This window comes from Ixodes scapularis, unplaced genomic scaffold, assembly GCF_016920785.2.
Source record: "Ixodes scapularis isolate PalLabHiFi unplaced genomic scaffold, ASM1692078v2 PGA_scaffold12__126_contigs__length_90152505, whole genome shotgun sequence".
Taxonomy (NCBI): Eukaryota; Metazoa; Arthropoda; class Arachnida; order Ixodida; family Ixodidae; genus Ixodes; species Ixodes scapularis.
Genome location: NW_024609838.1, coordinates 8518746 through 8541117, shown reverse-complemented (window position 1 = coordinate 8541117; position 22372 = coordinate 8518746). Strand labels below are relative to the sequence as shown.

The 22372-nt window shown below is 50.1% G+C and overlaps 1 protein-coding gene across 1 annotated transcript; it reads left to right on the top strand.

The window, feature by feature from the left end:
* The first annotated feature begins 146 nt into the window (after window positions 1-146).
* LOC115313789 (RNA-dependent RNA polymerase 1) lies at window positions 147-22195 on the top strand. The gene is made up of 11 exons (XM_029972778.4): window positions 147-317; window positions 5580-6340; window positions 8202-8708; window positions 9768-10086; window positions 11157-11473; window positions 12864-13044; window positions 14933-15211; window positions 16395-16559; window positions 18236-18382; window positions 18849-18970; window positions 19833-22195. Exons 1-11 carry the CDS (start codon window positions 224-226, stop codon window positions 21354-21356), a joined length of 4416 nt encoding a protein of 1471 aa, XP_029828638.2. The 5' UTR covers window positions 147-223; the 3' UTR covers window positions 21357-22195.
* The last annotated feature ends 177 nt before the right edge of the window (window positions 22196-22372 follow it).

Genomic DNA, 22372 nt, shown 5'->3' with positions numbered 1-22372 from the left:
AAAAATGAAGACGGGTCAGTTTTAAAAGCGTTATATAAGTTTTGTTTAAAATTTAAGTGGAAACTGAAAGAGAAAAACAATTTTAAAGACATTTAGGTCGCAGTGTTTACCAACCTCGTTGCTGTTTACATTAAGTTTTTGTTTTACTTTCTTTTGGCTAGCTTTAATTTTTGTTGTTCGTCAACAGCCTGCTGCAATCCAACTCAAGCCAATTATTTTTTGTATGCACGTTGGCGGAAAAAAAGGTTGGAAGTTAGGTCGGCGTGCTGATGAACTTTTTTGTTGCATAATTCACCGATGTCGCAGCGTTTGTCAAAGTAAGTGAACCATTTGGGACTCGAGGGAATACCAAACGTGTGCGTGACAACATTCTGCAGATGTGCCTGGGTTCCATGACCCGCTGTCAAGCGCCACAAATGCAAAGTTTCGGATTGCACTTTGTCACCATCCTGGCGTAGTCGGGGTTGCGTTCTGTTTACTTGTATTATGTACGTGGATACCAAATGCTAAGTTTTGGTTAAACATCAGGACGGTGAATTGCGACATGGCAGTAATCAACAAATATACCGGTCGTTTTCCCGCTACTTGTAGTATCTGGCTGCTGATACAGCTAAAATTTTAGTGTTTGAGCGAGGGATTAAATAGCTCTCGTCATAACAACTCTTGGGATTTTCAAGTAAATGAACACTCCGGTCTTAATAATAAGACTTGTTTTCAGGAATGTTCCACTTATCATGAGGATACAAATTACACCGACCTCACATAACACGAGCAACAATATTGTCGGGCGTATCGTCTCCCATACGGGAGTCATCGTCAGCAGTGAGAGAGATGCCAACCAGAACGCCTATTTAAAGTGACACTGACAGGGTATTTATGCTCGCCGAGATTTTTATTTGTATGTGACATGAGAGCTCCACTGCCCGGAACAGAATTTGCGGCTCAAAATTCGGTTTCTTTCCGCCCGAAAACCGCCGATCGAGAACTGGCCGGTTTGAGTCGCGCTCACTCTCTTTTCCGTGGTCACGGGCCGTTTTCTAAGGTTTGGACGCGACCACCAAATTTAATCAAAGGCACACAGTCAATATTAAAAATAGAAAAAAAAAAAAAAAGACATGAAACCCATTTCCAAAAAGCTGCAAATACATTGAAAAAAAAAAAATAAATAAAAGGTAGCAAAGACAACCAGAAGCATTTTGTGCGTTCACTGCATAATTCTCAACATGGCGTTGTTTCGCGTATCGTTGGACTAGCGGATGGCAGTCGAGGAGAATAGAAGCGTAGGAGAGGGCATGACGTCAGCCGCGTAGCCTCCACAAGCCATGCTCCCTTGACGCCTCGCCTCTATCTTAATTTTCCTCCTTACTCTCCTCAACTATCAGCCCAATATGACCACATCACGTGACCATCGCTAGCCTTTGTCTAGCCTTCGATCTGATAAAACCTACCGGACGGAGCGCGCGCAAGCCTGCAAGGAATCCTTCTACAATCAACCATCCATCTCGCACGTGACATGTCACGTGCACCGATCGCCAGAGAGATCTGCGGTCACATAGGGCTTAATATCGTTAAAACTTTTTATGACTAGGCTTCGCTAATATTGCAACGTGCCCCCTCCTAGTTTTTATAACCTCCTTGATGGCTGCGGACGACGGGCGTTGAACCTCTACTTCAGAACTGTTGTTCACGGTACCGGCGAATTCTGTCTTCTTTCGAAAGAGAAATTTTGGACCGATCAAAAGAACTGATATTCATCCCGTACGACACGCCCGACCAGCAAGCCGATTGCACGAAGACGTCGCCGAGTCGTCTCTTCTCGTAGCTGAAGACATTGCTCGCTCAAACGTCGAGCAGGAAGTGCGTACTTCGATTTGAATATGCACGCGATGGTTTCTTTACGAGGTGCGAATGTGGCCTATGCGTGGTGCTGCCCGACTTGAAGCTGGGAGTGCACGTATTGAAGGGAAATCGGCAGCAAACTTCCGACATACAGTCGTCCTGCTGCTTTACTACGCATGAAAAAGTTCCTTCAGTAGCTCAGTGGAAAGACGTCCGCCTCACACGCAGAGGACACGGGTTCAATCCCTGGTGTGGGTGTACCTTTTTTTTTGTCAAGCATTTCACGATGTTTACATTTAAAAAATTGTTGTGGACAATACGTCGCTGAACTAAATGGTATGGGATTCCATTTTTGACACCTGCGAACTCAATGTAGTCACTTTCCACAAAATACAAGGAGCATATGAATCGGGTAGCGTCCGCTTTCCGAGCTTCGCGTAACTGTTCTACAGGAATTGCAGCCTGCCATTGATCCCAACCCATTGATCGAAACTTGTGCACTCTGCCGCACAATGCCACTTGCAGATGCAGGACATGTGAGGCAGCTCTTCACTCAACATCTTGGGAGTATTCTTTTCGGAGCCGAGCACGGGAATTCACCACGGGCACTCACTACTAATTGCCAACACTTTAATGTACAAAACAACTCATCTTGAAGTACAGAACAGCGAGCAGAACAGACGTGAAGGCAACGGGACAGGACACCTCACGGATTTAAATAACCGAAAATGTATGACTGAAATTCAAAATTAATTACATTTCTTGCAGAGAGAAGAAAGTAATATTCGCAATTTTTTTCTGGTGCAGTGTTCTAGGTATATAAAGTATAACTGCGGCTAAACAACAAAAAAAAAAAATTTATGCGAACAATTTTCGTTTGTCACCCTCAACTTTGTTCAAAATTATCGTTCTGGCATCGCGTAAGAAAAGTAAAAAAAGAAAACAAGAATACTGGCTCAAATGTGAGTCTATCGGTGATCATTTTTTTTTTTGCTTAAAACTATGAGTGGGTTACTGACGCAAATGTGTGAATTACGATTTTGCCACTTTGACGGTAGCGGTACAGGTGCACAAAAACAACAAGGTGTCACAGCGTGTAGTGCAAGTTCTTCATTTTGTTGTTCGACCCGCTCAAAATGCCTGGGAACAGAATGGAGGAACTGCGGCCATATTCGCGTCCCGCTTTGGCTTTTTTCTACAGCTTGAGCTAGTGCTCCGGTCTGGCAGTGCCTGCCTCGTCATTGACTTTATTAGCAGGCATTAAAACAGCGCGGCACACTTCCAGTAGTGGGTAACTCCGACTTTTTGAGAGCACTTGCCCGCATTCAAGCAGTGTGTGCGACAACTCAGCTGTGCAGGAAAAAACAATTTGAACAATATAGCATTTTCATCTTTGTCCGAATAGCTCAGATTTTCAAGAGTGAGCGAAACCATAAAGAAAAATGGCATTTATCTCGAGGCGGATGTCATAGGTGACGCTGTCTCGTACTTGCAAGACGCACTTCGCTGTCGACAAATGTTCTTATGCCCGGATTATCTCCTCCACCCCGGAAACCTGGCACACAGGTGACTGTTTTTGTGGAGGTTCGCCGCCATAAAAAAATAATCACCATTTTTCAACGGCAAACAGCCACAATAGTATTGGGACGCGGCCGTCGAAAGATTTTGACATGTTCGTTGCCATTGCAACCGGACCTGTACTGCTATGGAGGGCGGTTTTGTGCCAGAGCGCTCTCTGTGCAACTGTTCCCTGCTATCTTCAAGCTTTGTTTTGCAAGCTTTCGAAAACTATGGGGCCATTTTGAACTTGGAGGTTATTCCTGTTAGTATGAATTAAATAATGCATTTCAACCGAGTCAAGTTAGAAAAGTGGTTTTTGAACTTTTCTGGAAAATTTCCCATATCCTCTTCCCTGCCCCCCACCCCCTTACCCCCCCCCCCCCCCCCCCAAAACAAAGGAAAAGAAAAAAAATATCGAAAGAAATGGGATGTACAGCTTGTCTTGAAATGATACAAGCAGGTTGTCTTCAAAGAAGTTCGTTATGCGGGGCCTAGATTAGTGCTCTCGCAGTTTGCTAAGTATTGGCTGCCCATCGGCGGTAAGCGGACGGAGCCAGTGAAGGTGCCAGCCATCGGCCCATAACATCTTGTGTCATTAGCCTCCACTTGTACGTAGCGCCATGTGGTTGTCACTTGGTCTTGTTTGTATGTATGGTCTATATGTGTGAGAAAATGCTGTACATGCCTCAGCAGCCTGATTCACTCGCACAGCCACGGAACGGTTGACACTATGCATGCCTAACTAGGGTGACCAGACGTCCCGTTTTGACCGGGACACTCCCGTTTTTGAGGTCCACTTCTGCCGTCCCGTCTTTTTATCCCAATATAGAATCACGTCCCGTTTTCTCAGGAGCACATAGTTTTGAAACTGGCACCAGGCGAGTAGAAGCAAACCGAAACTATGCCTATTCGTTACAAGTATATTTTACAAAAAAAAAAAAAAAAAAACTGTAAGCACAAAGCATTTACCCAGAGAAGAGTAAAATTTAGAACTGTTCTTGCCCACAAACACTTTTTTTTTGCGAATACACGTGTGTAGAAATATTTTTTGAGTTACTGGATATAGCACGGATGTACAGGGTGTCACAAAAAAATATTTACACATTCTTTTTTACCGCAAAAATAAAGTAGGCATCGCCGAATGCTCATTCTCCGCCCAAAGGTAGCGCTAGAGGTGAGCTCTAGAGGTGAGTGTGAGATTTGGAGATAAAATTTAATGAAATTCTACATGCCAAAGTTTCAGCCCGATCCGATACCTTATTTAAAAGTTATAAGTGATTTTCTGAAAATTTGAATGGGAAAATGGCGGCTAACGGAGTTTTCAAATACATGGGGCTCTATGGCACCAGAAACCGAAAACTGGCGAAAATGGGCTCCATTTTCCCATTGAAATTTTCGGGAAATCACTGATAAATTTTGAATAAGGTATCGGATCGGGCTGAAACTTTGGCATCTAGTTGTGACCTCCAGCGCTACCTTTGGGCCAAGAATGAGCATTCGGCAGTGCCTAGTTTATTTTTGTGGTAAAAAAGAATGTGTAAATATTTTTTTGTGACAGCCTGTAGAATCATATAGATATAGCACGCATGTAGAATTTCATTAAATTTTATCTCCCAATCTCGCACTTTAATACGCTGCCACCGTCCCCCCCCTTTTTCTCTGGTGGGATGTCCCGTTTTTTACCTCGAGGAATATGGTCAACCTATGCCTAACAGCCGTTGTTTGGTGCTTTGGTTGTGGCATGGTGCCTGGAGCATGTCTCCGACTGGTGTGCTCACTGTGCCCAAAAATGTGGTCCAACGATTTCTGCCCGACGACGTCGTAAAAGTGTCACGCTGTCGCGTGCCACGCTTCTGGTGGCGTCGCAGCAGCCGTGGCAGACGTGGCAGACGCGTGTTCTGCGACAGTTCACTCTCCAGCTTCCGCAGCCAGGAGGTGGGATTTTGGACCGACGGCGATACTCACGTTCTCGTGCTTTGTTCCGGAACTTCCACACTAAAGTCGCGACGTACGTCAGCGCGACAGTCCGGCTTTTGCGACCTTTTTTGTTGCCACTTTGGGACCACTTTTGGAGTGCGGGCGAAATATGACGCCAAACTCACCGGGCGGAGACGCGTTCTAGACAGTGTAGTTAGTGTCTTCAACATAGGACCGTAATCGTTCCCGCACCGTCTTTACAGAAATGGGCGACGACGTGTGTCATGCAATCATCACCTGCCGTCGGGAAAAGCCAGCTCCCACCAGTGCTTCCCTGCGGCGCCTCTTCAACCTCTCCTGCTCCGTGAAGACCGAAAACAAGATGGCTGGACGATCGGACCTGGCATACTACGAGGACGACCTGGACGAACTCGCGGTCCGCGTGACCCCTGAACGCTCCGTCGCCCAGACGCAAGCGAAGATGCTGGACCAGTTCTGCGACATCGCGCTGGTCCGGTCTGTCTCCGGATGCGCGGCCGACGGACTCCCGGACTGGTGGCTATCGTGGCCGACCGGACCCGCCGGCGACCGGGGGTGCGTCGTCGCGGTCGAACACAAGCAGGTGCCGCTGACGTCGTTTGCGCTCGGCTCTTTCCTCGGACTGAACACGTTCGTGGAACACTACACGTCGGACGCGGGGGGCGATCAAAAGAGGCGTCAGCGCATCACGCAGTGTAGCGCGCACTTTGCGCACTACAAGAGCACGCTGCTCGTTTATTTCGTGGACGTGAACGAACCGAGGCGGAAGGAAGACTGGAGTGGCGACACGCACGCTCGCCACCGGTTCGAGGTGCGGTACACGTCGATCTGTCGCATCGTGCTCTCGCGTTGCTCGGACGGAGGGACGATGGCGTACCTCCACCTGCTCTGTGCACCGCTGCTCTACAAGGCCCGCTTTGCCTCGCCGAAGCAGGATGACCAAAGATGCGACGACAAAGGGACGGCATGGGAGAAGCCCGGAAAGGTACGGCGCTTTTCCTTCGGAGTCCCATCTCTGCGCCTCACAGTCTCACAGAACGGAGACATTGGCGCACCTTAGGTCGGGGTTAGCTCGCCGTGAAGGCGACAAGGAGAATGTTATGGGAGTTCGTGTGCAACACTTTCTCGTGGTCTATAGACTAACACGCGGCCGTGACGTCGCGCAACTGCGGTGGCGGTGTCGACGGCACTGCGCATGCGCAGACGATTCACTTCACGTGAGTTCGGTTTCTACGCACGCGTAGTGCCCACACCTGGTGTGGGCAAACGAGGGCTTGTTCGTAAACAGCGTGTTGGTCTATATATTTTGGGTTTGTAATAGAAAAGGAGGATCTTTCTGCCATACGTTCCATTGTCAAGAAAAAGAAAGAGAGCAAGTGTGGAATGTCGAGGTGTAAAGGCAGCACTCCTAGATGGAGCTGAAACTTCCGTGCTGGTGCTGCCATCTATGTTTGCTAGGCTGCAACACGCGTTAACTCGCAGCCGCTCTCTTCTGCAGTATGTGGAGCATCAAGTATGCGTCCATGACCCAGGGACTGTATTCTTTTGCTCGGATGATGGCAGTCCATCTTGGATCTCTTCTCTACCCCTGCTGGTCACCCTTCTTGCTCTCGGTGGCCACTTTCCTTAGGGCTGTGGAAGCAAACCACCAGTGGCCCTCTTTCCTAGAGTGTAAGATGGGTCACCGAGTAGTGGGGCATTTGTGACAGAACCCTGTACCCTTGCAGAGAGGATGTTTTCTACTCAAAGGAATGGGCAATATGCGTTTGTACACCACTCGTGACTCGTTGCTATAGGCACCATCTCCGTTCTCCAGAAAAATCGTCCGTGATGCGAGTTGTCCATAATACCGAATCGGGGTCAAGTTCACAAATAATAAACAACGAGTGGGGCCACAAAAGACAATGTTAATTTCTGAAAAAAAAAAAAAGGAGTCCTTTGATTGTATACAGGCCTATGAACGTTCCTCGGGTTTGCCATTTGTGGTAGTGGCACATATTGGGGAGAGAAGTACAAGCGTCCCATTGGGTCGAAAAGCCTCCGAACATTGAACTTTTGTTTGTTACCGAGGCCTCTTTTCCAGGAAGGGCAACCAAACAACAGAAAGTTGGAAAGCTTTGGGCATACTTTGCTACCCGAGAGCTCCGCTACTCGAGAGCTTCGCTACCTTTCTTTTTTGACTTTGTGCAATGTTTTTTAGAAAAATTGTCTCGATATTAACGAGGCAAAGACTCGGATATATACCCAGTTTGTTCCCGAAACAGCTGTCCGTCTTCTTGACTCGGGGCTGCTCCAGGATGTCCCTCCAAAATATTTCCAGGTTCTTTTTTGAGAGCAAAAATTAAATTGTGCATCACCGAACGCTCATTCTCTGCTCAACTGTGGCGCTAGAGGTTGGAACCCAATGCCAACGTTTCAGCATGAGGTGTTTGTCTTATAAGAAAGTCACATAAGCTATTCGGTGAATTTTTCAATCAGGAAATGGAGCCCATTTTCGCCCGTTTTTGGTAACTGGCGCCATAGAGCTCAGTGTTATAAGAGGTCTTTCGGCCGCCATTTTCCCGTCGTGAAAACTTCATAAAATTGCTTATCACTTAAGAATAAGAGAACGGTTGGCGCTGAAACTTTGGCATTTGATTCGGGCCTCTAGCGTTACATTTGAGCAAAGAATGAGCGTTCGACGATGCATAGTTTGTTTTTGCAATAAAAAAAATGCCAAAAATATTTTTTGTGTGTCTGGGGCGAGGCAGAATTCCACAATCCTTCAAATTTTTTCTACATCGAGCAATTGTATTACTCTACATCTAGGGCTGTAACACTGCGTTCACTTTTACCTCGTTCTTCAGATCATCAAGGTGAAAAAGAACTCGATCACGAAGGAAGACACGAACAACCGTTACGTGCTTCAATGCGAAGTCGCCTCCGACAGCAAGTGGGTGCGGGTCGTCGAGTTTGGCACGGAGCAGACGGCATGCCGCAGCGACACGCTCGGACGCTGCCACGTGCTAGCGCTGAAGTTCCCCGCCCACAAGGAGCACCCGCCGACGGCGCTGTCCTCGCTGGTCACTCTCTGCCCGTCCGTCACGCTCCACTGGGCACCGGTGCAGCGCAAGGAAGCGGTGCCGCAGGCGGCGGAGCTGAGGACGGTGGGTCTTCCGTTCGGGGTGCGCTACGGGGTGGAGGCCGTCTGGTCGTGCTCGGCGCAAGTGGCGGACGAGCTTTCTCACCAGAAGACGACGCGACGGGTTGAAAAGGCGCTCCGCAAGATGGCGGAGGAAGATCCAGTGTCACTCGAAGAAACGCTCTACACGCTGCAGCAGTCGATCCGGCAGGCGAGGATCGTCAACTTCCAGGTAAGATGCAACTCTGTAGTCTCTAGGTAATGCTAAAACCACTAAAAAAGAAAAAAACTGTGCTTAGTGTATCCGTGGGCACTTTGTTCCTTGATTCTTTTGTGGCCACAGCCATCTTGCCACCTTGTAAAGAGTGGGTGCAATTGGGGATCGTTACGACTCAAAAATGGGACTTCCTAGGCTCTAAATACGGCGTAGAACAGCTCGGGCAGTATCCTTTCGCTTTGTCGCGGACCGTTTGAATGTTTGTGGAGGAGGGAGCATCATTCCCTGCGATCTCGGAGAAAGCCTTGGACAACTGGCAACAATAATTTGAAGCACCGAGGTGGCTGAAGGGTCGTTATTTTGGAGCGTAATTTATATAGTGGTCCTAAGCGGTGCAAGTGACTGCCCAATTTTGCGGGTTCAGCCGTACGCGTCTACCCATCCTTTCATAGATGTTTCCGGAGTCTAAAAGTGATACTGTCTGGACCCCGCTCGCGAATGGAGCAGCGGAGCTGCTGTCGAAAGCTCCAGGTGCATCTCCGTATACTTGGCGTCTCCCGACGCCTGTGCCTCGGTGAAGCGTGGAAGCACGCCTACAGCTTTGGCTAAAGTTCGGGCACTTTGTGATTCTGAAGTCAAAGTCTGACCACCTTCTGCTTTTGCTACATTGCTGTAGCTTTGTATGGTAGGTCCAGACAAAACAACAAAATGATAGGTGCTTAAATTGAAATGCCCGGCAGGCAAAAAGGCAGACCAGTGGCGTTAATCTCAGCGCTAAAGTAGTGTATTCGGCGCTGCATCGCGTGTGTAAGCAAGAAAAGGACGAGCTCACATGCGTTGGAGTACTTATATAGCACAAAATCAACGCTAATTGTTTGTAATGCTGAGGCGTATGCTTGAACAGGTCCCATCGAGGGAACAAATCATGCGCGCAACATGCCTGAACACACCGTAAGCACGGGGAACTGATCGCAAAAATCAATTCAGTCAGAGACGACACGATGGAGCTCGTCGCCACGGTGCGAACGAAGGCACATTCTCGGGAAACGAATGGCCGGAATCACTCGACCGCAGGCCGGACTGAGCCACCTCTTTGCCAAGTACCGGAAGCTGCGCCAGCGGGGGTCCCTCACGGGCGGCGTCCTTGGCCAGGCGCTTCCCCGCCAGGTGGTGCTGGTGCGGCGGGCTGTGCTGACGCCGACGCACCTCCTGCTGCTGCCTCCGCAGCCGGTGTGCACCAGCCGCATCATGAGCTGCTTCCAGCCAGAGTACGCAATGAGAGTGATCCTCCGCGACGAAGACGGCAACATGCTCTCCTTCTCGCTGGGCGTCAACCGGGAGGACTTCCTCCGGAAGAACACCAAGCCACGGCTCCTAGCCGGGTTCACCGTAGGTGAGGCGGTGTGGCAAACTACTCTTAGTTTCGGCGCAAAGGCCCATTCACGCACTTCAGCTTGCTTTGCATCGAGTTCTTGAGAATATCATAGAAATGTTGCTTTCAAAGCTTCTAAATTTCATAATCGATTGCGTCATAGATAAAAAGAAACTAGGCTGTGAGAACAGCGCCAAAAATAAAAAGGCGATCGCATGCGCGGGTAAATTTGTTTTGCGTTGTGTTTCTTTCCGTGTCTCTGACTATAACCTGCATATAATTTATGACAACAAAAAAAGAAAGGACCTTTGGGGTGTCAGTGCCCCTTAGGCACATGGTCATAAGCAGTCGCACGTGTGTGCACCAGCCCTTGGCAAAGAGCAGACGCTACATCCCAGTCGAGTCAATCGGTGCGACAAGGCAAAGCCCTTGCTAGCGCTCCGCAGGAGGAGCGACGTTACTCCTGCGGAAGAATGTCACTCCTGCGAAGTACTGGCATTCCCTCTGCAGGGTACTGTCCCTCCAACTATGCTTCGTCGTCTGTCGGCTCTCCACAGGAGGAGTGCACTCCTACAGTATGTCGTCACATGTGCCCCGCTTTAATGCTCCGATTGGCCTGCTCGAGCTTTAGATTTCGCGGTTTACGAAGCTACGGTGAAACAGACATTTCTTTGTTAGCGCACCGCAGTGCGGCAGCTTGTTCTGCAAAACGATTTCGTCGTGATTGTAAGTTTAAATCTTGCTCCTCTCGGTTTCGGCATGAGGGGACTTTGCACTAGCGCGAGTTGACATTTTATCACTACCGCCTGACATACTTTAGATAGCCAGTCTTTTCAAAAACACCAATTATTTTCTCTTTCTTTCTACTTTAGGTACCCCACATTGGGAGCCATACTGCTATAGCCATCTATATAGCAGTTTGAAAGTCCACAGTGCCTTCTTACTCTCATTGTCTCGGCCTTTGGCGCAAAATAAAAATAATTTAAAAGCATGTTTGAATTGACGAATCATAAGCAGGATGTAAGTTTAACGCGACTAGGTGACGGCCCTGGCGAGTGGCAAATCGATAAAAGAGACGACCGGTTGCGCAGGCGGACGCAAGTACGAGTTCCTGGCGTCTTCGACGAGCCAGCTGCGGAGCCACGGAGTCTGGTTCTACTCCCGGGACGCCAACGGCTTCACGGCAGACGACGTGCGGGCCGCCATAGGCGACCTCTCGTCAATCCGCGTCCCGTCCAAGTACATGGCGCGTCTGGGGCAGGCCTTTTCGCAGTCGATGGGCTACGTCACGGTTCCCCAGGCGTGCACCCGCGTCGACCGGGACATCCTGCTGAAGGGGAGGAAGCCGGGCATCAAGTACAATTTCTCGGACGGCGTCGGCCGCATCTCCCCGTCCGTGCTGGCACGGGTGAGTGTTCGGGGAGCAAAGAGGCGACACCGCCTGCAACAATAGACTCTTTCAGAAATGTGGGGCACCACCACAGTCTCCTCTGCGCGAGATTATCCAGGAATTAAAGACGAAGTTGACGTGCGTTTGCCATTTAGTGATTTGGGAGCATAGGGAAGGCAGCGGGAAAACAAAATGGAGTGTGTAACGACATCCTTTTGTGTTAGCTTTGTCTTTTGTGCCTCCTGAGCTCCCAATAATAACAAAGTAAGGATTGTTCCGCTTCTAGGATATACGGTAGAACCTCTTTGATAAGATCTCGGTTTGTACGATTTTCCATCTCGTACATTCACGATCCAGGGCTTGAAAAATGTCCCACGGAGTTACGACCGGTACATACGTTTCTGGATGATACGATTTCCCGGGATGTATGTTCAAAATTTCGCCAAACATTGATCGGTTTATACGTTCTCCGGGCAGGGAGCACTTTCTCTTGCCTTCACGCTGTGCGTGCTGTGTACCGACCGTGTACAGGCGAGCAATGTGTTTGCTTCTTGATTTTTAAGCGTTTTTACGATAGACGCATGACTAAGAGTCACTCTCGGCTACTCCAGCAAATGCTTAAAGGCACCATTTCAACTGGCCCTATGCGACTGGAGGCTGGACGCTACCCTTAGGGTCTCTTAAGCCACGTACGAATGGCAGTAAATGAACGAACCCGACAACTTCTTTGTTTGACATTTCGCCATTCCTCTGTTCCCGTACTGTGGTGCGCATGGGTCTTGTTTCTTTCCGTGCCGTGCCCGAGAACCGGCAATGGCGTCGCGCAGGCGGAAACCTTTGTCCTAGGAGGAATTCTGGCCGTTGTCGACCGGGACTCTAAGCACCCCATACAGTGTGTCCCATAATGATGTTTACAGTGCTCTTTAACCATAAAAATAAACTAGTGTGCATTTTTGAATGCTCTTGCTCCACCCAAATGTAATGCTAGAGGTCAGAACCAAATACCCAAGTTGCAGCGCCAACCGTTACCTTATTCAAAAGTTGGAGGGGATTTTCTTCATTTTTCAGCGGAAAAACGGGGCCCATTTTTGCCCATTTTTGGTAACCGGTGCTGTAAAGGTCCATCTGCCACCATTTTCCCATTGAAAATTGCAGAAAATTACCCCTTAACTTTTGACTAGGAAATCAATTAGTGCTGAAACTTTTGCATCTGGTATGGACTACTGCATACTGTCTTTATGACCATGACTTTATAGCTGTTGCTTGCACTAGATGAAGCAGACCCCACACACTTAAGCTGGGTGTGTAGATGCAGTCACGAGACAGCGAGCGGACGACGCGTGCCTGCGTTTGGTGCCGTCACCGTCCTTTACTTGTGCCGGTAAAGGGGGTGCCGCTTTGTTCGCAGGTGCACGCGGCGCTTCCTGCAGAAGGCAAGCCGAGCGCCATCCAGATTCGCTACGGCGGCTGCAAAGGCATGCTGGTGCTTGACCCGACGCTCGAGGGGGACCAGATTGTGTTCCGCGACAGCATGTTCAAGTACCCCTCGCAGAGCGAAGAGCTCTTTATCCTCAAGACCAGCAGACCGCGTGAGTTCGCTTGTGCGGTTGCCACGCGCTTTTTGCTGCCGCCCAACCGCTGTCAGTTGGGCATAGCATCGTCGATTAATTTGGGCTTCTGGAAAACATCTGCCAGCCATCGTCGAAAGGGACGCCGTAGGCAGTTCAAGGTACTCGGTCAAGACGTTTCGAATCTTGCCTAGTCCCGAGGCAGTGAACACTTCTGTCGGCTCCTAGTCGGCGCGGCTGGCGGCCGGAAAGGGTGACATTGGGAAGACTGTGTCACCGACCCATTGGGCACAAACAGTGCGTGGCAGTTTGGTGGGACGCTCGGACGCTCCAAGTCGAGTCCAGCGATCGTGGCCACGGGCCTTTTCAGGGTTGCCGAAATTCCGCGTAAGCTGATGCTATCGATGGAACCGAGCTTCATTGCCCATACCGCACAGGACCGAAAGTGCGGCTGGTTTTCTCGGAAGATATTTCACCACAAAAGACCCGGCGCTACTGTCCCGCCAGTTCCACCGACGCCTGCAATAGGCGCAGGTACTAACGACAAAATTGTGCGTGCATTTATTTTTTTTCTCCCACTAGTTTCGATTGTTTAATTGACCCATAGGACAAGCAGTCATTTGTACCAGAACTGGATCGTGCCCCTGCTAGGTGTTCCGATTGTGAAATCAAACCACAAAGTTCGCTTCAGTGTTCCTCAAGAAGCTTACGACTGGGACATTTAGCAATGGGGCGATTGTTTTAAAGACAAATGGGATTTAAAAAGGCAGGATGCAGCGGATCTCTCGCATAAAAGGGCAGGCATGTGGTGCTTTTGCATGGCACTCCTAAACTTTCCTACTCGCAGGGCGCTAGCAAGCTATTCGAAGCCGATGTTATGTCACGCTAGTGTCACATGATCCTTGGGACAGGTGCAGCGACGAGCGCTGGATGGGCTGGGATGGCTGGTGGCATTCCCCGCAATCAGGGGTCGGGTGAAATGGGGTGTTTTCTAAAATCCCGAATGAACTCCCTCCCCCGAGAGATTGGCCATCCCAATAAATTCGTTCAATATCCATAGGCCAAACATTAAAAAAAGTCGCCCTCCCCCGATTCCCGTCCCACATCGGGCCATGTCCGACGAAAATCGCAATAACTGCGCGATCTGCGGTATCAATATGAGCGAGCTTGTAGCAGGTTCTCGCGAGCTTATCGGGCCATAGATCCCGAGTTTGTCGTGTCCGTGATCTGCGGGTGCGGTACCAGTTCCTGCAACACGCGAGTTCGTAGTAGGTGCCCACATATTTTGTTACACCGCAGAGCCCAAGTTTGTTGTGTCCGTGACCTGCGGCGTCAATTCTCATGTCGTGCGTTTGGTTGCAAGTGCTGCGGTGTTTGTCGGTCAATTTTGTTTTAATGAACTGCCGTATCATTTTTAAAGATCGCCCAACCACAAAGTGTGCTCAATGAGATCCCTGAGGAAAGTGTGACGAAACGCCACGGAAATCGTTACGAAACATACTTTAGAGGAAAATCTGTACAAAAGTGGGGTATATTGAGAAAGAAGAATAGAATTCCAAACGTCCCCCGACAGGAATCGAACCGACGGCGACCCCATGATGGCGAGCTCGACATTTTACCACTGTGACGATGAGCTGGCAGACGCATTCAACAGTTTATGGGAAGACGAGAAATTCGAGGCATGCCTGCCTTCGCATAAAAAAGGACTGTTTGGAACAAAACCTGCTACAACCAAAGAAATATAAAAAAATGAAAAACAATGTCCACCACAAACGCCAAAGAATGACGCGAAACACATTCTCTATCTTTACTTGTAGGATAAAAATATATTGAGCCTGTTTGACCTGTTCAAAAGGGGTGGGATTTCACGCGGGACTGGACGGTGATTGCGATGGGTGAAACTCTGCAGGGGTGGTGAAGCTGAACCGGCCTATGATCACAATCCTGTCCCAGAAGATGACGCGCAGTGGGGTCCAGGACATCGAAGACGGCGTCTTCATGAGGATGCAGCAGGACTGCCTGGAGCCGTACCTGGACAGCCTGTTCAACGACAAAGGCACCGCCGCCCTGCTTCAGTCGGAGAGCAGTCTGCGGATGCCCTACCGCGAACTGGCCGAGGCCGGGCTGGACTTGCACGCCGAGCCCTTCTTCCGTTCGCTGCTCTGGGCCCTACACCACCGCTGTCTAAGTGCGTGCTCTTCCACTGCCCATAGGCCCTTTTCGAAGGTGCGCGCCATCTAGCGGCTGCTGCGCCAATTGCTCGGGGGCACTGTTGCTTGGGCACGTTCCCTGGGCGTGCATTGGACACGAAGGCTACTTCGGCGTGAACTTGGCTCGGCTCGTATTGAAAACAAATGCTGCGTTGGCGAGGCCTCGAATCCAGTCTCATGTTTCGTGCCCCAGAAACGGCGATCACCATAGTTGCTCGATGGGGTTTCGGAAAGGGCCTATTAGTCCTTTCATAGTCTCGTTTAGATATGAGTGTACGAAATCCGTGTGGTCGTTTGCCCGCCCAATGGAGACGGGTTTACAAAAATCGTGAGTCATTTTTAACGCAGAGCGCTTTATATGTAATGCAATCCTGCAAATTGCGAGTTCTGAAACATTTCTCTTTCAACTAATTGCCGAGAAACCCTTCCCAGTCACGAAGTTGATACAGTAAGGCACTACAGAAGCCTACTGGCCCTCTCAACAATAATACGCTTTGAGAGGGTGATTGGCCCATAGTACTGTATCAGTGGGTGACTCCATCTTCTCAAATAATGCCTAAAAAAAGGCCATTTTACTCGGGGGCAGAGACACCCAAAACAATTCGATAGCTTGGGGTACCTGTAGGGCACTCGGGAAAACGTTCCTAGGAACAGAGCGGTAAACATTACCCCAGTGGTGTAACAAGGGGTGGGACTGCCCTGGGTGTAGTGCTCCGGGGGGTGTCGTGGGGGGTGACGAGCGGGGGAACACCCGAGTCACTTGTGGATGCATAACTGTGGGTTAAACACTCCGAAGTGCGTTCATTATTGCTCGTAAGCTCTGTAGGCTTCTCGACTGCTTTACTGTGTCGGTGACAAGGCCGGGAGAGGTTCGTCCGCTATCAGTCGAGGCAGGTCAGGGTTTCTCAAGATTGAAAAACTTTGAGAACGCCTGCTGTAATTGTAGCGGAAGAGCATTGCTCGAGTGCAGCGTTGGGCTGGAACTTGGCCGACTGAACACAAGTCCCAGCCAAACACCGGCGCAGCACTTTCGCATCCAATCTCTTCTTGCGCTTGACTTCGGTAGGCAACGCGTACCGCCGCTATAACGTAGATCCAGTGGGAAGACTCGCTCCGTGTGAAGCCGGCTCGAGCACATTTTCTCGCGTCTCGTCCGAGCAGAGGACCTGAAGGACAAGATGAACATCCTGGTGCCTCCCAGATTCGGACGGACCATGTTCGGCGTCCTGGACGAGACAGCAACCCTGCAGTACGGACAAGTGTACGTCCGCTACTCGACCGACCTCGACCGCTTTGGGCCAGATGACGAATCCCAGGTTCTCACGGGTGAGTCGCCGACTTTGGGGAGCTTGCCTTGGACCAAGTTCCATGTGTGGTGCATGCACATGGACCTCTTTACTGGTGATGGATTGAATCTTCCAAACTTCAGATGTGGCAAAGTTCGGCGAAAATTCGGCAAGTGTCTGTGCACACGCAAAAATACGACGGGACCAAGTAGTGAATACGACGGGGCCAAGTCGTGCGGTCACTATCGTACAGTGTACCAGTGGTTATGGCCTCGAGAACAGAAGATCAACCACAAGTTGATACAAAAACGGCACAGTCCACTGCGCAAGTGACACGTGATGCGGTATATTGGGGATAGTGGTTTTCATTTGATCTTTCCAGTTATGCAATGAGGTAGTTGCAACACTAACTGACAAGTACTTTAAAGCACATTTCGCCATTATAACAATACTGTTTTCGGCTCACGAGTAGTTTGTGCCAAGACAAAATACTATATAGCTTTTCAGTTAGCGTTATTTCGCAATTTTCACCATGCGCATAAAACTGAACGCAACATACATGCTTGACCGTTTCACATCCGACATTCCTAACTCTCTTCATCTTCCTAAACGTCCGGTCTGTCCTAGCATCAGAAACCGGCATTTTAAAGGTTAAAAACGAGACGTTGCAAATGTGGGACGCACACTTCATGCAAAGCTGAAGTGACTCAAATAGATAAACGTGCATGTTGACGATAGTATTGTTATCCCTTCTAGTGAAGGCTCAGCAGCTGTTGCATTCATTTTTGCGCACGAAAAGGTGACTCGCAAAAAAAGTTTGGTTTGATGAGGCCTCAAAACCAAAACTCGCGTAACGTGATTGCGCTGAGTGTGGTCGCCACTGCCCAACCCTGTTGTCAAAGCACTTCTGCAAGAAGTCACAAAAATTACCAGTGAAGACACAGAAATGACACCGATACAATTATCTCGTAGAAACCTTAATAAGTTAAAATGCATTTATATGCTTTAAAAGTAAAAACCTAGGAACTTTTTTTTACACGAAAAAACGGCATATCAACTCTTAGGTCTGGCAAGAATGTATTTTTGCTGAATCTTTGCTGAATCTTTAAAAACGTTTGGCGAAATTCGGCTCCGCCGAATTCCAAGTTTTGGCGCCGAATTTTCGATTTAGCAGAAGTTTGGCCCATACTACTCTTCAGCATTGTCGAGACTCGTCTGCCAAAGTGGGGCACCGATGTACCAAATTGAAGCAAAAAGGGAATTTCATACGTTTTCGTAACAAATCGATTTCGAGATAAAAGCACTCGCGCGTTTGAGCCTCGTGGCGTGGCACTTATTCTAAAAGTTTATTTGATTTGTTTTTGCCGGCTCGAGTTGTCGATGTGCTTACGGCAAGCTGTGCCCATTGTTCTCAGTTTTTGAGGTTTCTGAATGATATGGGAAGCCGTTTCAATTGTAACTTTGGCCGTTCAACATCTTTTATTTAGCTTTGTATCGCCGGTTTATCTATGGAGTTGTGCGCTGAAAATGTTTGGGGACCATCTCGTCGATCTACGGCTCTTTAGCCAACAGCCGAGCGTAGTCTGTGGCTCGATGTGTTTTGTCGGATGGTCTCATAAGATTGACTCGATTACGAAAATGTTCACCGCTCAGCGAATCGCCCGTGCGTCGTCTGCTTCAAGTACAGGTTGTGTACAACGTTTCGTCTCCGCGCAGGCAGGGTGATGGTCACGAAGAACCCGTGCATCCACCCCGGCGACATCCGTCTGCTGGAAGCGGTGGACGTTCCGGCCCTGAGTCACATCCGAGACTGCGTGGTGTTTCCGCAGATCGGAAAGAGGCCGCATCCCGACGAGATGGCCGGTGAGCCCCGCTTTCCAAAAGTAGCAAATCAGGCGTCCTCTCGTTCTCGAGGCGCAAAGGTCTGGCGTTAGTTTGGGGCACGCCGTGAAGTCGCGAAAAATCGCCCAGCCGAAGTGGCGGTTGTAATTGTGAAAATATCCAACTCTGGCGAGAATGTGGAAAAGGTGACACTCGTTCGTTTATACGTCGTAAAGTGCCAAACAAATGCCAGCCCATGGTGAGGAGAGAAGATGTGGAAAACTTGGGGTGGGCAACAAATATCTTTTACAAAAATGAGCAGTTTTTTGGGGTTTCTTTTTGCCTTGAAAAGAGTTGGGATGTCGCGGACGGAGCATGCATTTGTGACGTTTGATTACGGGATGTCGTGGTGTCATCCATGGACACGATCGCGTGACTTTGACGCCGTACCACTTGGTCACGTGACCCAAGGCCATACGACTCCTACGAATGGGTCTTCCGTTCGCAGGCTCGGACTTGGATGGGGACGAGTATTCGGTGATCTGGTACGAGCCGCTGCTTTTTAAGAGGAACGACGATCCCATGGACTTCTACAGCAGCGAGGCCGTGGAGAAGGAAGGCACTGTTCAGGTAAGGGTTGAAGTCTTCTCTGCTGTATGTTTGAGTTGGGGTCCTTGGCCATTCTCAGAATAGTCAAAAGTTCCCATTTCCACGTTGTTGCCGCTCAATGGTGCAGCCAATAGACGGACATCGGTTGAACTTAACTTTCTGTATGCTGTCTCGGTGGTCAAAGTCGGAATCACTTAAGGTGTGCGTGTCTTCTAAAAGCCAAGTGCCATCACTCCGGAAGCTGGAAAGTTGCGAATGATTCGATTGCAACTGATAGTGAAATTGATAAGTTGTTTCTAAATTAAGGAGAGACGCGCTTCAGGGCATGACGAAGTGGGGGGAGACGTTTTTCGTGTCAAGAGAATCCGAAGCGATTTCCGTTTTTTTTATGATGAGACTGTTCGGCGACATGCTTTAGTAGGGGAAAATGGGCAAACACTAGTGTGCCAATAGTGTAGTACACTGTGCAACACTGTTACCGCAAACATGACGTCGGTCCGTTTTTGCATTTTAGTGCAAAGGGCTCTTGGCGGCCACTAAATTTTACTGCTTAGGTTAGTGCCTTGAATGTGCACTTTCCTCTGCACTAGTAGCTCTAATCAGAGCCTTTCAATCCTAAAAAAAAATACAGTCGCAACCGGTGATTATGTTAACAATGGGTTCAATCGTCTTACCTGCACCAACCTACACCGGTGAGGAAGAGCGTTGCACGGTGCAGAATGGCGCAGGGCAGTGACTCGTCGTCCGTGCTCTAAAATAGACCACACTCTAAATGAAAGACGGCGGCGTATGCATAGTCTGGCGGCTGCGGGAGGTGCGGGTAATTCGAATGGGCCCGGCATTGCTCCACGTGCTTGTCCAAAGGCCCCCAACCTTTCGACAGGTGGAAGACATGGTGGACTTCATGTGCACCTACATCGTGAACGACATCGTGGGCCTGATGGGCAGCGCGCACCTGGCGTGGGCCGACCTGCTCAAGCAGGGAGTCAAGTCCCAGCGCTGCCTCGTCCTTGCCAAAAAGTGCTCCGAGTGCGTGGACTTCGCCAAGACGGGAAGTTCGACGCGCCTCGCCCAGTCCGAGAAGCCCCCGCGCTACCCGGACTTCATGGAGAAGCACGCGGAGAAGTACACGTACCCGTCGAAGCGGGCGCTCGGCCTGCTCTACCGCAACCTGAAGGGCATGGTCGCGGACAGCGCGGGCCCCGTCGGGGACGTGCGTCCGGACCGCCGTCTGCTGGTCCCGGGGCGGGAGGAGTTTGTCGAGGGGGCACGGGAGGCACTACGCGAGTACAAACTGGCGCTCTGTTCCATTTTAACTAGCTATGGGGTAAGCTCGGAAGCGGAGGCGCTGTCGGGCGCGGTGCTCTCGATGGACAAGCACGTGAAGACGAAGCACGACCCCACCGACGTGGCGCTGGTTCTAGAGAGCCAAATTCAGCACCTGATGGAACGCACGCGCGCTGTGTTCTTCGAGGGGCTGGGCGGGGACTTTGACTTCCGCGCCGCAAAGCGCAAGGCGTCCGCGTGGTACGAAGTCAGCTACGAGGGGCAGACCGGCGGGTGCAGCGGGTTTGCGTGGGCGGTCTCGGACGTGCTTCTGAGTGTGCTCCGCGATGCCCCCGCGCTGCCGGTGGATGGGTACCACGGCAGGGGGACGGTACGAGACCGGCTGGCCGAGAGGCTACTTCCCCGCAACGACCAGAAGGCAGTGCCATTCGAGGTGGCGCTCCTAAACAACGCGCTGGTGCTGCTGCGCCAGTGGCTCAAGGGCAATGAGAAGACGCTGACCCGCATGGACTCGAGCACGCCGAGCGACGAGCGGCTGGCGGACTACACACGTCTCGCTAAGGAGAGTCTGGAGAGGGCGATGGCGGACCTGGAGAAGCGGTACGGCAAGGAGCGGGTGAGGCACCGGCCGAGCGTGCTCCTTATCTCCTGTCTCAAGGACTTGAGTCGTGTCTGTCACAAAGACGGGAGGAAAGCTGCGAGGAGCAGAGACAGCCTACACGTGGCCAAGCAGAGAGACTGCCTCGGCAACCTGGCACAGCACACGCTCCAGCGGCTCTTGTACCACCGCTCCGGCAAGGAGGTGGACCTCGGAACGGCGGTCCTGCCCGCGGGACCGATCCAAACACAGGTGGTCCTCGTGCAGAGCGGGGACCACGACTTCTACATGGCGGTCATGCGGAACTTGTGCAAGTTCCGGTCGATGCTCTGCGGCCTGACGCAGGTGGAGGACGTTCAGCTCGGCGAGTACGAGGACGGCTTCGGAGAGCACTTCTTGCGACTCATGGTGACGGGAATTCCCTGGGCCATAGACCGCCTCAAGAGCATAGCCATCAACGAGCAATTTCAACGTACGTTTCGCAGCTTGCTCACCGAAAAGAATTCTGCAATGGCCGACTAACGTGTGGGCGGACGCGACCGTTACGCCATTTCGTACATGGGGCATATATTTGATCACAAATATCACAAAACCCTCACGCTGGTGCTATACAGTTTCGAAATCACCTCATAGGTGGTGCCGTGATAAGTAAACGCAAGTGTGTGAACGAACCTTAACTTTGGGAACATTATGTCCTTGCACCACTGCAGTCTCTGTTTTTATTTTTCGTTTTTTTCAGTGAGGTTCCTCAATATAAGTGGCAATTGGGATGAGGTTAGTGTCCCAGGATTCCTCCAGGTTATCTGCTTGCTTTTTAAATGGCAAAAGGGTGTCATTATTCTTTGTTGGTTCTCATCAGTGGAGAGTGTGCCATGTTCAGACCACCGTCAAATCCCGAGCAAGCGCCCACTAAACATTAGAAGATGGTCGTCTAAAACTGGGGGTTGGGTGCTGCTTAGGTCAACAGTGTGTAAAAATCTGTTTTTTTTGCGTATTTTCCAAATGTTGAAAACTGAGGGGTGGGCACTTATTGTGGAATGGATGGATGCTCAGTATTTTGCGGCAGTGCGGTAGGTTTGAGGTGCTGCAAACGCCATTACGAGAGAAATGTGCAATGCTGACTGCAGTGTTGTGGGACTCTTTCTTTTTTTTTTTTCTCGCTTGCTTTGAACGCTTGAAGGCTTTGATCTGGCAAGCGTCTAGTCGGTCCTTGGAAGTTGAAATAAAGAATATATATTTTTTTTTTTCAAAACCGAAGAGAGAATTTGCTGGTTTTGATTGTAGGTTAGGAGTGGCGGGACAAACTCCTTCCAGAAAGCCTCTTTCCATTTTAGCAGGGCGAACACTGGAGAGGAGGAAAGGGCCAATCGTTGCAGAGATTTTTGTGGCACGAGCTTGGGCTGTCCGAGACAACTTCAAGTACCCCGCCGGATAGACCAAAGTTTCGGAGACGAACTGGGCGACTGCGCGCATTTTTGTCTTCTTATTTCGGACACCTCGCACCCTGGGCGACTTTTTGGCCGAATGGAGATGTTCGT